The 16,581-nt window shown below is 46.0% G+C and overlaps 1 protein-coding gene across 5 annotated transcripts; it reads left to right on the top strand.

The window, feature by feature from the left end:
- The first annotated feature begins 7,733 nt into the window (after window positions 1-7,733).
- Window positions 7,734-13,710, top strand: RASL11A (RAS like family 11 member A). 5 transcript variants are annotated; one of them, XM_032150592.2, is made up of 5 exons: window positions 7,734-8,006; window positions 9,044-9,613; window positions 10,029-10,085; window positions 10,184-10,263; window positions 11,560-12,252. In XM_032150592.2, the coding sequence occupies exons 2-5, from the start codon at window positions 9,490-9,492 to the stop codon at window positions 12,025-12,027; spliced, it is 729 nt and encodes a 242-aa protein (XP_032006483.1). In that variant the 5' UTR covers window positions 7,734-8,006; window positions 9,044-9,489; the 3' UTR covers window positions 12,028-12,252. The 5 variants fall into 5 exon arrangements, with proteins under 5 accessions (XP_032006483.1, XP_032006480.1, XP_032006485.1 ...); XM_032150589.2 differs by having other exon boundaries at window positions 7,734-9,613; window positions 11,560-13,710; XM_032150594.2 differs by lacking the exons at window positions 7,734-8,006; window positions 9,044-9,613 and adding an exon at window positions 9,705-9,723.
- Window positions 13,711-16,581: the final 2,871 nt, after the last annotated feature.

Here is a 16,581-nt window from a genome sequence, read left to right as displayed (position 1 = left end):
ATATACATAAAATTTTAGTATTTTAGATTAATCTTCAAAAATTTTCTCACAAGCACAATACTGGGTTAAAGAATATGTGTTACTCAAATTCTTGATTCACTCTGATAAATTGATTTACTGAAGGGTGATACCAGTTTGCACTCCACCTTCCAGGGAACATGCTTGTCTCACAGCATTTTCATCAGCATTGATTATTTTAATTTAATCTTTGCTACTTTGGTGAGAGAAAATGTTTATTATTGAGTTTGGCTTCAGTTAGCTTCTGGAACCCTCTCCTGGTTTCCTTTTACCTGATCTGCAGTCTTGCTGGTTCTGTCTTTCTGACCTTCAAATATTGAAGTACCTTTATACTTCAGGTGAGATTTAGCCTCATGGCTTTGCATACCATTTGTATTCTGACAATTATCATGTCCTATAAAACCCTACATTATCTGTCCTATAGCTACCGTTGCGACTTAGTCTTGTACCACTTCCTGCCCCAAAGTCAAATCCAATTTCATGAGCCTTCTTGCTGTGCCTTTAATATGCCAAGTGCATTCATGCCTGAGGGCTTTTGTAAGTAAGTTGGAGCACAAAATATGAAGGAATGCTTTTCCTTCATCCTTCCCCATGATTTGTCCCCTTTAGTCAGCCTCTGCTCGAATTTTATCAAGATTATCTCTTAATATACTATAAATACCGACTTTATTCATTTTCTATATTAAACCTTATAGTACTTATCATTACACAATATATGTTTTGTTTAGTGGTCTCAGTTTTTATCAGCTTGTATCTATAGATCTTTATCAAGGGGAATTTTTTTTCTTTGACAGTGTCTCCCTCGTCACCCAGGCTGGAGTGCAGTGACACGATCGTGGCTCACTGCAGCCTCGAATACCTGGGCTTGAGTAATCCTCCTGCCTCAGCCTCCTGATTAGCTGGGACTGCAGGGGCATGCCACCATGTCCAGCTAATTTTTGTGTTTTAGTGGAGATGGGGTTTCGCCATATTGCCCAGGCTTATCTTGAACACCTGAGCTCAAGTGATCTGCCCACCTCGGCCTCCCAAAGTGTTGGGATTACAGGTGTGAGCCACCACACTTGGCCAGTAAGGGGATGTTTACTGGAACCTACTCTACTGTGGAATGAAGGGAAAAGAGAGACACCATAAAGCCTTATTAAGGAGGTGACAGTATAGGAGGAATAGTAAGACCTAAATCCCTTCATAAAACAAGGTATCAAGGAGGGTAAAAGGAGAACAGAGGAAAGAGTTGGTATTGACAGAGCTCTTGCCTCTGCCCTTTTGTTTCACTGATTGTCCTGGTCTATGCAGTGGCTTGATCTCGGCTCACTGCAACCTCTGCCTCCTGGGTTCAAGCAATTCTGCCTCAGCCTCCTGAGTAGCTGGGATTACAGGCGCCCGCCATCACACCCAGCTAATTTTTTTGTATTTTTAGTACAGACGGAGTTTTGCCATGTTGGCCACGCTGGTCTCGAACTCCTGACCTCAGGTGATCTGCTCGCCTCGGCTTCCCAAAGTGCTGGAATTACAGGCGTGAGCCACCGCGCCCAGCCCAACTTGCTGCTTTTTTGACTTCAGCCTGCAGGCTTGCAAAAACCAGCAAATAAACCAAGCAGCCCTTCCTGTGCCTTCCTCCTCCCTTTCATAGCTAAATTTCCTGGTCGCCCACTGCAAATCTGGTTTCCGCCTCCACCACTGATGAAACTGTACTCTTAAAGGTTACCAAAAGCTTGCTAATTAACAAATGTAGATACTTTTTTCCAATTTAATTTTATCCACATAATAATTGACAGAGCCAACAAGTTTTTTCTCTTGCAGAGGGTTCTGCCATCATACTTTATTCTGTTTCTTCTCCCCATCTGACCCCCTTCTAGCCTCATTCTGGCCCCTCCTAGATGTTCCACATTTGTGTCTCTCTCCTTTATAAATTATTCCTGAGTTATTTAAGCCAGAGGTTCTTAAAGTATGATCTCCCAGCTGGCAGCATCAGCATCACCTGAGATCTTGTTAAAAATGCAGACCTGGTCGGGGTGTGGTGGCTCACGCCTGTAATCCCAGCACTTCGGGAGGCTGAGGTGGGTGGATCACGAGGTCAGGAGATCGAGACCATCCTGGCTAACACGGTGAAACCCCGTCTCTACTAAAAAATACAAAAGATTAGCTGGGTGTGGTGGCAGGCTCCTGTAGTCCCAGCTACTCAGGAGGCGGAGTTTGCAGCGAGCCAAGATTGCGCCACTGTACTCCAGCCTGGGCGACAGAGCGAGACTCCGTCTCAAAAAAAAAAAAAAAAAAAAAAAATGCAGACTTGCCCAAGACCCTCCAAATCTGAAATACTGGGGATGGGGCCCCGCACTCTGTATTTAACAAGATCTTGAGTGAATAAGATGCATGCTCAAGTTTGAGAACCACTGGTCTACATCTTCAAGCCTTCTCTGATACTTGAGGCTGAGTTGCAGAGCTCACATTCTCTGAAGCCCCAGATCTGTGTAGTTCCATCTCCCTCTTGGGCAGCTCCATCTGGATGTCCTGCAGATTAGGTTTTATAAGTGGGGAGATAATTAAATTGGAACCTCCGAGCTTTGAGTAATGTGTGTGTGTGCTGATAAGATTGCATGTCTGCCTTGAAATGCAGGTCCTGAGCAACCACCACAGATTGTGAATTTATAAATTAACCTCTTACTGTCCAATTTCCCTTCTTAACACTTGTCAGTAAAAATGAAAAATATTCTAACTATAAATTTTTTCACTCTATTTTTAAGTAATAGCCATGATTGTAAGTGAGGCCGTGTGGTTTCTTGAACTTTGAACTCAAGTCTGTTCTGATCTAGCCAGGTATTTTCTAAGGCCTTCTATTTTTGTTCGGTTGAAACCAGTCTCAAAGGGTTAGATAAAATATATCACACTCTTTTTTGAAGTTTTCTTCTGAATGTTGTGGCAGAAACACACACTCAGGTAATAATCTCTTCCATATTCCCACTCCTGTAGTAGCATTTTCTCTGTACTAGGATGGAAAATTTGCTAAAATATAAAGAATTGCTAAAATATGAACAAGGTAGGTTTATCTTAGTCTTGTGCACAAGACAAAGGATTTAAAACTGGGTTGGATGTATTTGGAATAAATGTTTATAGCATGTTTCTTCACCCCAGCTCCACTTAGAAAAAATTGATAGCAAAAATCCTTCTCCACAGAATCTGTTCGACCAGTTGCTAGGTTATGAATAATAACAGTGAGGCAGCAGCTGCAGCTGCTGTTGCTGAGGTGGAAAATGTGCACAGAGGAGTGAATAAGCAGTTGAGGCTCTGCACTGTGATTCTTTTCAAACAGCCGTGTGTGGCGAGGAGCTGCTGACAGGCCACCACACAAAGCCACTAATGGAAGAGGCACACAAATGCTGTCGTACACACTTCTCCAGCAAGACTCGGATTTATGGAAATCATTTGGGTTGGAAAATAAATGGGGTACTCTTTACTGTCTCTGTAAAATGAGAAGATAGCTTAGCTCAAGTGAAGATGATTGGATTTTTTTGGTTCCACCTAAGAAGGGAGGTTCAGATTAAATTAGTCGCTCATGGGAGATGAGTAAGTAAACAGTTTTAAGATCTTTGAGGTCAGAGACCATATCGTTTTGTTTTGTTTTTGTTTTTTGAGACAGGGTCACCCAGGCTGGAGTGCAGTGGCACAATCACGATTCACTGCAGCCTTGAACAACTGGGCTCAAGGGAGCCTCTCACCTCGGCCTCCCAAAATGCTGGGATTACAGGCATGAGTCACTGCACCAGGCCCATATCCTATTATTTGTAAGCTCCTAGTACCCATACTGTTGTATGTACAGTCTGCTCTTTGTATCTGTGAGTTCTGCATCCATGAATTCAACCAAGCTGGCATGGAAAATATTGAACAAAAAATTGCATCTGTTCTGAACATGTACAAACTTTTTGCTTGTCATTGCCTAAGCAATACAGTATAACTATTTACATAGCATTTACATTGTATTAGGTATTATAAGTAATCTAGAGATGATTTAAAGTAGGAAGGAAGGGCCAGGCGCAGTGGCTCACGCCCATAGTCCCAGCACTTTGGGAGGCCAAGGTGGGTGGATCATTTGAGGTCAGGAGTTCGAGAGCAGCCTGGCCAACATGGTGAGACCCAGTCTCTACTAAAAATACAAAGATTAGCCGGGTATGGTGCCGCACGCCTATAATCCCAGCTACCCGGGAGGCTGAGGCGGGAGAATTGCTTGAACCCGGGAGGTGGAGGTTGCAGTAAGCTGAGATCACACCACTGCAGTCCAGTCTGAGCAACAGAGTGAGACTGTCTCAAAAAATTAATAAAGTAGGAAGGATGTGCATAGGTTATATGAAAATACAACACTCTTTTTATATCAGGGACTTAAGCATCCCTGGATTTTGGTATCCTCAGTGTGTTCTGGAAATAAAGCCCTACAGATAACCCGAGAAACAACTGTAGAAGGAGCTCTCCTCCTCAAGAAATGATTAATGGCTTTCCATAGCCTCTGGATAAACTTTTTAGCATGCCATTCACAGTCTGGCTCCCAGCCTTTTGGGTCACTTACCACATCCTTCTCACTGTTGAGACTACTCAGAGTTCCTCACACTTGCCGTGTACCTCCATGATTTTGTGCATGCTGTTCCCTCAATTTGACAGGCCTTCGCCCTCCCCTGATTTCCACCGATTACACCTGACTCACTTGCAGCCCAGCTCATGCCTCCCTGAAGCTTTCCCTGATACTTGGGTCAGACCTAACTCTCCCTGTGGCAGCTCTGTTGGAGTTTGCATCCTAACCTGCTCTGGCCTTCCATTACCAACACAGTGTTCTACAACCTGCTTTCTTTATTTTGTATTTATTTTTGGAATTTTGAATTTTTTGAGGCAGGGTCTTGTTCTATTGCCCAGGCTGGAGTGAAGTGGTATGATCACAGCTCACTGCATCCTTGATCTGGGCTCAAGCAATTTCCCACCACATCTTGAGTACCTGGGACAACAGGCGTGCACCACCATGCCTGGCTAATTTTTCTCTTCCCTCCCCTTCCCTTCCCTCCCCTCCCCTCCCTTTCCTCCCTTCCTTCTTCCCCTCCCCTCCCTCCCTCCTTCTTTTCTTTTTTTTCTTCTTTTTTCTTTTTTTGTAGAGACAGGGTCGAAAACTGGCTTCAAGCAGTCCTCGTGCCTTGGCCTCCCAAAGTGCTAGATTACAGGTGGGAGCCACTGTGCCCGGCTCTGCACCCTGACCTCCATACCCGTGGAATGTGCCAGGATTAAAACTCAGAGGGCTTGAGGCCTGCACCACTATATGGCTCCATGACTGGATAAGTTACTCAATTTGTCTAAACCACAATTTAGAGGATATTTTTTACCTGTTTCACAGGATTAATTAAAAATTAATGTAATATTTGAGAATTTTCTTGGTAAACTCAACAGTAATTTATAAATGATAGTGAATTTGATAAATTTCTTCAGGGATGTCTGTGAAGACAGGCAGGAGTGTGTTATACTTCGCTGTCTTAGTAAATGTTCGCTGCTTTTTGTGTTCTGCGCAAGCACTTATCACAGATCCTCACAGAGTCAATTTTCAGTAATTTTGCCTGCTGAGTTGAAGTAAAGTAGGGAGCTGGTAGAGGGCAGAGCCATGATTCCTGTTTAGGGAGAGTACCTCAAAGGCAGGGGCTCTGAGGCTCCAGTAAACTCAATAGTCAAGGACTTAGGATATACAGCAAAGGGAGTTGATGTTGGGTTATGGCTGGGGTGGGGGAGTTGTTTGTGAACAAGAGGAGGACCCTTGGCAAAGTTTTGCCTGATGACTAGAATTCAAGCTTTTATTTGACTGGGAAAGAGTTAATAACTTCCCAAGTCTGCTATTATTTGCATATTACCAAACTCTGGCCTTTATACTCATTCTAAACACCCACAGATTTGTATATCTGTATCCATGCCTACGCATTTCTATTATCTTTTTAAAACCACTTCAGCATGCCTGTTATATTGGTTGCACCACAGTTTTACATAACTCTGGACACAAATTTAAAATGAAATGGCAGAACACAAGCAGCAACGATTTAGGCAAGGCTATTTATAATTCTACAGTTCAGTCACTTACTGTCTTCACTAGAAGGTCATGAATTATTTTGTATATTTATAAATGCAAAGAGCTTTTCCAAGGAGAATGAAATAACATGTTGAGCTCTTCTGAGCAAAGGTGCAATGTAAATGCAAAGTGGAGCATAATTATCACTGGGCAGAGAACAGTCTTAGGAATCTTCCTTATTGGCTGACCTTAAGCTACAATGGTCTTATTCCAGACTGGGAATGTAAAACAGAGAAGGAGGTGAAGAGAGACAGAGATAACATTCAACCAAGAAAAGACTCTTTTCCCTTGAAAGTGCTGGATTTTCACTCCAGGAAGGTGAATAGGGTTTATGGCAGATCTCCTTGGCAGTCATTCTCTCTGTGAGTTCTTGATTTTGGATGCGGGTGGTGGTATGTCCAGCTAGAGGGAGGAATCATGATTGTCTAAACTAGTCATGGCCATCCCAGTCTTCTTTGCTAGATACTTAAGTAATCTCCTTCCCAGTTTCTCTGTTCTGGCCAGTGAGATGTAAGAGAAAGTCTGTTGAGTTCTTGTGAGAACTGCTTTATTTCATAATTAAAGAGAACAACTAAGAGAGTACTTCCTTCCCTTCCTGTTTGGGTAAGGACGTGATACTGCAGGAGCCACCTTGCATCCATAAAGGAGAAGACAAGGGAATCTGAGAGAAAACAGCCCGGACCCCCATCACGGAGCTGCACATGACCCTGGAACTTAACAGTTTCCAGTTGTTCCCTAGACAGTCATTGTCTTTATGGTGCCTTTTCCCCCATCAGGGAGGAAGGTGCCCTGCTTCAGGTCTTTCCAATTAAACTGCAGTTTAACAGAGAAAATTGCCTTATGAACAGCCAGAAGTCAGTACAACTTAAATATGGCAGTTTATCTCAGGACATCTCCCAGCACACGTCCTCCTGAGAGCAAGTTGCTCTCAAAACCAAGGCAATGGGAAAATGGTCAGAAACAAGACTTCTGTATTTTCCAGTTCATACACTGAAGACACCATTCATTCATTCATTCATTCATTTGGAAGGTCAGTCAGTGAACAAACATTTATTAAGGACCTTGCCAGTCCCAGGTGCCACTATGTGCTGGGTACTAGAGTCACAAGCTAGAGTCCCTGTCCTCTTGGAGACAGACATGAAACAAACATTCCACCAGAAAGTAATGATAGTTGAGATCAGTGCCCTGAGAGCGAGTAACCGCAAGATAGGGGTGGGGACAGTGGCAGTGATCAGAGACGGCTTCTCCAAGGGAGGAACATGTAAACTGAAGTCACCATCTAGTCTAGATTAGTTTACTTCAGGATTATTCATAATTCTGCAGATGAGAAATGAGAGCAGTAAGGATACAGAGAGGGAGACACCAAGAAATATAGGAGGAGAAATGATGGAACTTGGCGATTAATCAATGTGGAAGTGAGAGAGTGGGTAGAGTCAAGGATGTCTCCCAGTCTTGGGCCACTGGGTGGATGGAGACACATTCATTAGCATGGTCAATTACAAAAATGGACCCCATTCTCCATCACTCTCTGCTTCCTTGCCCTTTCACACGTGACTTTTCTGATGTTTCGACAAAAGGGGTGGAGTGTATTTCCCTACTTGAATTTGGGCTGGCCCCATGACTTGCTTTGGCCAACAGAATGCAGCAGAAGGGGTGGGTTCCACCTCGAGGCCTAGGTCTCAAGGGGCCTTGTCCATTTCCACCCACTCTCTTGGAACTCTGCTCAGCTACCATGAGGGCAGGCCCTGGCCTACGTGCTGAATGAGAAGGGACATGTAACTCAGTCACTACCCTCCCTTATCACAGCCAACAGCTGCCAGACATGAGTAAGGCTATCCAAGGGCACCCAGCCCCCAACTCCAGAACCTGGAAGCTCCCTGCAGATGCATCAAAGGGCTCAACAACTGTAAGTGACTGTTGTTCTAAGCCATCTAGTTTGGTGTGGCTTGTCATGCAGCAAAAACTGGTACAACCAGGGTAGAGAAAGGTATGAATTAGGGTGGGGCTGTCTAATAGGCAATTAGACAGGTGAGGCTGGAACACAGGAGGCCAGAAGCATGAAGGTCTTCTAACTGTTCAAGGTTAAAGTCCTCAGGCTTCTGCTGTGCTATTTCTGGTGGGCTCCAGAAATCCAAGAACCAGTCTATAGCTCTGTGTCTTTTTCCTCACACTACCCCCACCCCACCCTAGACCCCACCATGCACCTAGAAGTAAATATTTGGATAATGAAGCAAATGCATGACTCAAGCACATAGGATAGTATTAATGATGGACACTTAGTGCAGAGCCAGGGCCCCCAGCCAGTGGAGTGCTCATGAGTGTTCAGGAATGAGCCAGTGCAACCCCTGCCTGCAGAGGAGGGGCTGGGCATGGATACTGAGCTGCTAACCATCACTGCCCCTAAGGGGACTTCATCTATCCCTAGCAAGGTCACAGTGACTGCAGTTGCCTCTGCTGATACTAATTCAGAACTCTTGCCCCCTCCCTCCCTTTTCCCATATTAATGTCACCCCTTAGCACCTTTTCTTTCTTTTTTTTTGAGACGGAGTTTCGCTCTTGTGGTCCAGGCTGGAGTGCAGCGGTACCATCTCGGCACACTGCAACCTCCGCCTCCCAGGTTCAAGCGATTCTGCTGCCTCAGCCTCCCGAGTAGTTGGGATTACAGGCGCCCACCACCACGCCCCGCTAATTTTTGTACTTTTAGTAGAGACAGCGTTTCGCCATGTTGGCCAGGCTGGTCTTGAACTCCTGACCTCAGATGATCTTGCCCACCTTGGCCTCCCAAAGTGCTGGGATTACAGGCGTGAGCCACCGCGCCCAGCCCCTTAGCACCTTTTAAAAATAAAAAGAGCAGCGTTTTACAGGAATCTGTCCCATTGTTGCAGAAACATCCAACTGATGGCACTTTTTCTTCTCTCGTCAACTTGTAACTCCTATCTCAAGTTCACCCACAGGTCTAGTGACTCCAGCTGGCTGCTGCGGGGCGAGGAGACTCGCAGAGTGCCTGACTAGAGGCCACCCGCGCGCTCTGGACGGTGGCCGTATCTCCAGGGTCTGGGCCCCGGAGCCGCAGTCCTGCAGCAGAGCGCCTGGAGCCGCGAGCAGCGAGCAGCCCGGCGAAGCGCACAGCCTCGGCGACAGTCAGCTCCGCGGCCTCTGCTCCCGCCCCTCCCCGCAGCTCCGGGAAGGGGCGGAGACGAGGAGGAGCTGGGACGGCCGCCGCGCTCCCGGGCGCACCAAGCCCTTTAAAAGCCGCGGGCCTTGACAGTTCTGCAGGCAGCCGCCACGGTCCTGGACCCCTAGTCCCGCACTCCCCGCTGGCGAGCCGGCTCCGGGTGCGGCGAGGCCCAGCCCTCTCGGCTTGCGCGCCGGACCGCGGGACGCGCTCCATGCGGCCGCTCAGCATGTCCGGGCACTTTCTGCTCGCACCCATCCCCGAGTCCTCCTCGGACTACCTACTGCCCAAGGACATCAAACTGGCGGTGCTGGGCGCTGGCCGCGTGGGCAAGAGCGGTGAGTGCGGCGGGGACCCCCGGGCGGCATCGCTCCCCGGCTCCGGCCGCGACCACTGGGGGCGCTGCGGAGAGAGGGAGCCTCGGCCGAAGCAGAGGGCGGGGGTGCAGGTAGAATCGGGCTGCTTTCGCGCTCGGAGGGTCCCGGTCCGTCCCGGCCTGCTTCCCTGGCGTTTCCTGGTGCATCTACTCCTGGGCTCTCCGCGGGGTTGGCGCCTGTTCGGGGATGGGGTGCGGGAGAGGTGTCCCGCCAGTCGTACTCGCGGCCAAGCCCGCGGCACCTCGGCTTTGCGGAGCCTCTGGAAGCGAGCAGTGCCCACGGTTCTGCGCCCTTCACTCCCCCCAGTTTGTCGGAGGTGCCTGGGTTTGACCGGCTTGTTCTACTCCTTGGGTTGATTTTCCCATTTCCTTTTCAGCAATGATCGTGCGCTTCCTGACCAAGAGATTCATTGGAGACTATGAACCGAATACAGGTGAGAATACTTTCATGCTCTCTGCTTTTATGCTTGCATGTTTCTTTTTACGGATGGGAGTTCGAGAATTGAAAAGCAAACTCTCCTTCATTCTCCAGGCAAGCTGTATTCACGGCTGGTCTATGTCGAGGGGGACCAGCTCTCCCTGCAGATCCAGGATACTCCCGGGGGCGTCCAGGTAAAAACCGCCAGGGGCAAACAGCTCACCCCTACCCGTGAGACCACCCCGGTGGGCACAGCACGTAGGGCGCCCATGCTGGGCGCAGGGGTCTGAGCAAGGCATCTAAACCGACCTGTGCATTTAGAGGTAGGAATGGGCTGTCCACAGGTGGGGCCAGTGGTTGGGGTGTTAGAAACTCTCTAAGGGGGAGGCATGGTTAGAAGCAGCCTCCTCTTGTTAAGCACCTGACTTAACTTCACTTTGCAACCCTGGTGGGCCATCCCTACTTAAGCAGTTCTCACCATTTCTTCCAGAGGTAGCCATGGAACCATTAACAAAGAAAAAAACGTTTAAAACAAAACAAAAAAACAGGTAGGATTCTGGTGGGAGAGAGTCTTCTCCCCTGGCAAGCTCTGCTTTTTTTGAGACGGAGTTTCACTCTGTTGCCCAGGCTGGAGTGCAGTGGCTGGATCTCAGCTCACTGCAACTTCTGCCTCCTAGGTTCCAGTGATTCTCCTGCTTCAGCCTCCCGAGTAGCTGGGACTACAGGCACCCACCATAACTCCCAGCTATTTATTTATTTATTTATTTTTATATTTTTTAGTAGAGATGGGGTTTCACTATGTTGGCCAGGCTGGTCTCAAACTCCTGACCTCAAGTGATCTGCCCACCTCGGCCTCCCAAAATGGTGGGATTATAGGCATGAGCCACAGCGCCCGGCCCAAGCACTGCTGAACTGCTGCTGTTAATGGCTGTTCCCTCAAGTCAGTAATTGCAATCAGATAACCCCTTGGCAGAGGGTCTAGAATGTAACTTGTTTATTAACCAGTTACCAATTGCTACTCCCTTCTCCAGAGGAAAGGTCTTGTGGAAGAACCCTAAGAAAGGAATTTCTTTCTGTAACATTCTTAAGAAGTGCATGTTAAAAATATTTTTGTGGGTTTGGGAATAGATATTTATCTTGGCTTATTTTCAAAGTTTTGTTTATTATGAGTTAGTGTTTCCTAAAACTTGAGCCGTTCTGGTTTGAGGTCATTCTGCAATCAGCCATGGTTCACCAGAGACTGCTGACAAGCAAGGAGTTTAAAAATAATGCAGGGATAACAGCTAATAAAGTAACTCAGGCAGGGAGTTTGCCTGGGAATCTGTTCTTTCCATATCAAAACCTGCTTCTGCAGAAGCTGGGTGGAAACTGAAAACTGTATTTAGTGATTTCTTTTTCAAGTGTTTCTTCAAGGGTTGCCTTGATGTTGTTTTGAGTTTATCTCACACTGAGGGTTTCCTTGACTGGATCTCATTTTGATGTTTTCTCAGATCCAAGACAGCCTCCCCCAGGTCGTTGATTCCCTGTCCAAATGCGTGCAGTGGGCCGAGGGCTTTCTGCTGGTCTATTCCATCACAGACTATGACAGCTACTTGTCCATCCGACCCCTTTATCAGCACATCCGGAAGGTCCACCCTGACTCTAAAGCCCCTGTCATCATCGTGGGCAACAAGGGGGACCTTTTGCATGCCCGGCAGGTGCAGACACAGGACGGTATTCAGCTAGCCAATGAGCTGGGCAGCCTGTTCCTTGAAATTTCCACTAGCGAAAACTATGAAGATGTCTGTGATGTGTTTCAGCATCTCTGCAAAGAAGTGAGCAAGATGCATGGCCTCAGTGGGGAAAGAAGAAGAGCCTCCATCATCCCTCGGCCCCGCTCTCCCAACATGCAGGACCTGAAGAGACGCTTCAAGCAGGCTCTGTCTCCCAAAGTCAAAGCCCCCTCTGCACTGGGGTGAACTATCTCAGACAGATGCCTCTCGTTTTTAATACGCATTTGTGCAGCTAAAAGACTGGGCTTCTCCCTTTTTAATCACACATTCAGAGTTTATTTTTATAAAAAAAAAATTGATTTTCAAGTACATATGTATTTCTGAAAATTCAAACAGTGATTGCCTAGAAGCTGGATAAAATTTTGTTTTGTTTTATTAAAAGAACTTTTTTTTTTTTTTTTTACTGTAACCACTGGCCACTTTTCCATTAAAGGCAAAATGGCAACATTGCTCATTGTTTTCTCAATGTCTTTTTATAGAAATTGTACTTGCACCAGCGCCCAGAACTACTCCATGCTTGCCCTTAGTCTGAACTCTGATTGGTGTCTCGCAGTGGGGAGGAGTTCATGTAGAGGGAGTCTGTTGTGGGAGAAAGGAAAGTATGTGGAGGAGGAGAGGGATTTGAATAACAGCAAGAGGTCTTTTAAATGGGACACTGCCACCAGTCATGAAATTGACACCGTGTGATTTTCAAGGGAAGGGGTACAGTGTGAGCTGATGCTAAAACGTTACAAGTCATGAGTAACATTTATTGGTGCAAATGCAAGTTTATACTCTATCCATATTAAAAAACAACCCCTTTTCTAGTATTATGTCAGTAAGTGGACCCTACTGCCCAAAAGTTGCCTCAAAATTCTCCTTCCCTTCCAATAGGGCACCAGATCTGTCCATCCACACTCCTGTTTTTCTCTAAAGCCTCACTATCCCTTAATCTAGACCTCCCTTTGACTGACAGGCAAGAATCTAGGCAAGACTCATGTTTCTTGCCTTCTAGAATGACATCTTCTAATTGTCTCTTCACATCAGAACAATCCTACTAAAACTAACCCTAATCATTTTATTTCTATAAAAAACTCAGCTGGTATCCCCTTATCTACTGGTTAAGATAGACATGAGACATGGCATCAAGATTCTTTACCACCTCTCCAGGCTTATCAACCCCTCCTTCCAACACACACACCCCAGCAGTCAGTCCATTCCAACAGATTGTCTTTTTCAGCCTGCTCCAGGCTCTTTCATGTCTTCCTGCCTTGGCACAAACTATCCCACTGCCTCAAATATTTTTTCCGATTCTACACATAATGGCTTACTAACTCATCTTTAAAAACTCAAGTCACATGCTACATTCAGCTCTGAAATGCCTTCTCTGGTCTTCCTCTATTCCTGGAGCATTTGTGTTATAACCCAACCCTGTCATGTTACTCCATTAGAAGGAGTCCCCCTCGAGGGCAGTAGCTGCATTTTATGATCCTGTCTTCCAATCTTCTAGTTCAGTGCTTGCCTGTAGAGTGGTAAGTTTTAAGTAAACATATAATGAATAAATGAATGAATGCACCATTTATGGTGCCAAGGGGCAATGATTACCATGAAACATTGCTACTTCTGCAGGGCAAGGACAGGTGTTCTGAGTAATTAAAGATTATTAGCTGTGATGGAAAGGGACTGACATACGCAGCTTCTGGCAATCACAGACCATTACCCTTCCAAAAGGACAGCTCTGTCCAGACCTGTGATGTCAGCACCACTTTTCCCTGTAGTTGAAGGGAGTCTACCTATACAAAATGGCATGAAGGGTTAAGAAAACTAGATAATGCATGTCTAAAAGAATGTCCAAATAAAATATTAATTTGGATTCCATCTTTTAAAAAATGCCTCACATTCTCCTTGTTTGCATACTCTCAAAACAAAAGCTCTATCATCTGTTCTGCTTCCTGCCGTGCATCTTAACATTGTAGGTATAGACCCAAGAACAACTGATTCTCCTAGTCCCTGCCATGCCTACAACATGTCCAGACTGCCACCTGTCACCAGGGGCTTCTCTGCCTTCAAGGAACTGAGATCAAACATCCCATGGGAAAAAAATCATAATCTAAAAGCTAAAGAATAAGACAAGAGATGTCCCCAGGCCACCTATGATCAAGTTTCAAATGAGTGAATGGTAAGAACAGAAAGTCGTCTTGAGCTCTTCAGGGGAGCAGGCTGTGGATCAGAAGGGTCAAAAGATGAGTCCCACGGCCATCTCAAAGGGACTCACAGCCTTGTGGGCTCAGGCAGGCTGATGGACCAAGCAGAAAGCACCCTACCCTGTCTTCTTTCTCTCCCAGCATCATAAATAATTGGCCTCCAGGGCTTCATGGCCCGCTTTATTCTCTGGTCCCTGAAACTGGCCCAGCACAGGAGCTGGCTTGCTGGTCATGGAGAAACTTCGTTGCCTGTGGCCGCTCTTTCCCAGGCCTCCTGCTGATCAGCAGTGGGGTCTCCTGGGGATCATGGTGCTTAGGGAGCATCTGGAAGGCTCCTGGGATGGTAGCCCCGGAGGTGGAAGAGGTGAGCATGGAGTTATTCGAAGGCAGTTAGATGGGGAAGTTGTGTAGGGAAGAGAGCTGAGGATATGGGCTTGGCTGAGTGCTAAGGAAGCCCTAACAGGGAAAGCTGAGCTCTAAGGCAACATCCCCTTCCCTCACCAATGGGGAGGGCATAGTTGAGAGAGCCATGGGTGTCATTATTTTGCAGGTGGGGGCAGAAGTCCTGAAACACTGGACAGAACATTGGGTAGAACATTAAAAAAACTTGGGTGGATGTGGAGAGAACAGTATCTGTGCGTTTTATCCAATAGTTTTGCCTTACCTCTGAGGTGTCATGGCCGGTGCAAGAATTTACCTCTATCCTCATGAGAGAGGTGGGACTGCGGCTTCCCCCACCCACTTCACCTCCCTCCTCCATCCCTGCCTCCGTGGGAAGCATCCCTGCCTCAGTGGGAAAATCTGTCTCTGAAACCCCCAGGCCTCCACTGCTGGCACTCGTTCTCCTTCTGGTCAAGGCTCAGTCACTGATTCTGCTTTAAAACTCTGCAGAATGATTTAATTAATGTTGCAATCAGTGTCGTTCTGGAGAAATGGATGCAATCCAAAATGGCTAAATTGTACATCCTGCAAACATTCCGTACTTCACATGCAACTCATGAGAAGCAAACTCAAATAATGGAAAAACAAGTCAATTATAATAGAAGAAAATAAATTTGTTTTGCTTCTGTTTAGGCGAAGGGCACAACGGAAGTTCTGAAGTTTATTAATATCTGTTTAGAGAAATGGATTAAAATAAATACCGAGGAAGGCAGTGGTAAACAATAGAGCAAATAAAAAAGACAAGATGACTGTTTAGTCATAATTGGGGCTCAAATTGCTTTTTTGCTCCTTGTATATGTTGCGATTTCAACTTCTCATTATGCAGTTACCAATTCAAACTTACAATGCAAATATATTTTGTGTGATTAATAAACTATTATTACCATTTACTCTCTCTCCAAAAGGTGGAATATTTTGAAAGACTTTGTTAAAATTAGCTTCAAGCTACTGTGGCACTTAGGAAGAAAGATGTGATATGGAAACAAAAAGATTGTTTTCCAAACACCATTAATTGAGCTAGGGCCCTAGAAAAAAATTAATCTATGTAAGTGATGATTTGGTTGCAATGGCAAAGCAGTTTTCAGCATAACAGAGTAGAAATGTGCCTATCTCAGATGAAATGTCTAGAAGCTTCCCATGTCTGGATCTTCTTGTGTACTTCTCCTCTAGTAGAAAATCAGCTCTGTTAGGATTTGAATGAGTCCTCATTTATCTTCAGCTCCACAGCACCTGTTCAAGTGTCCAATACACAGCAGGATCCTCAAAAATATTGGCTAAGCTGAACTGTTAAAAATATTGGAGTTCCTAAAGTTTTTTTTTATTGTTCATGAGAACAGAGGTGTATTAGGGTTCTCTAGAGGGACAGCACTAATGAACAGATATATGTATGTAATGGGGAGTTTATTAAGTATTAATTCTCACAATCACAAGGTCCCACAATAGGCCGTCTGCAGGCTCAGGAGCAAGGCGAGCCAGTCTGAATTCCGAAACTGAAGAACTTGGAGTCTGATGTTCTAGGGCAGGAAGCATCCAGCACGGGAGAAAGGTGTAGCCTGGGAGGCTAGGCCAATTTCTCTTTTCACATTTTTCTGCCTGCTTATATTCTAATTGCGATAGCAGCTGATTAGATTGTGCCCACCCAGATTAAGGGTGGGTCTGCCTTTCCCAGCCCACTGACTCAAAATCTCCTTTGGCAACACCCTCTCAGGCACACCCAGGATCAATATTTTGTATTCTTCAATTCAATCAAGTTGACAATATTAACCATAACAAGGGGTATATATCTATATCCTGAGTTTTCTTCGTCAAACTGTCAGAGACAGCTCCTTTCCCAACCATCTTCCTGGCCTCTTTTCTTATCTTTTTTTTTTTTTGTTGAGACAAGGTCTCACTCTGTCACCCAGGCTGGAGTGCAGTAGTGCGATCTCGGCTCACTGCAACCTCTGCTACCCAGGCTCAGGCAATCCTTCCACATCAGTCTCCCAAGTAGCTGAGATTACAGGCATGCACCACCACACCCAGCTAATTTTTGTGTTTTTGGTAGAGACAGCATTTCACCAACCATGTTGCCCAGGCTGGTCCTGAACTCCTGAGCTCAAGGGATCCACCCACCTCA

The sequence above is a fragment of the Hylobates moloch genome, unplaced genomic scaffold, assembly GCF_009828535.3.
Source record: "Hylobates moloch isolate HMO894 unplaced genomic scaffold, HMol_V3 SCAFFOLD_4, whole genome shotgun sequence".
NCBI lineage: Eukaryota > Metazoa > Chordata > Mammalia > Primates > Hylobatidae > Hylobates > Hylobates moloch.
The sequence above is the reverse complement of the archived record's forward strand: the minus strand, read 5'-3'. Positions and strand labels throughout refer to the sequence as shown.

Bases quoted from the DNA above. Each gene is read 5' to 3' on its own strand.
- RASL11A (XM_032150589.2), top strand. From the start codon at position 9,490: ATGCGGCCGCTCAGCATGTCCGGGCACTTTCTGCTCGCACCCATCCCC. The intron at 9,614-10,028 runs GTGAGTGCGGCG...TTTCCTTTTCAG, and splicing joins TGGCCGCGTGGGCAAGAGCG to CAATGATCGTGCGCTTCCTG. The intron at 10,086-10,183 runs GTGAGAATACTT...TTCATTCTCCAG, and splicing joins AGACTATGAACCGAATACAG to GCAAGCTGTATTCACGGCTG.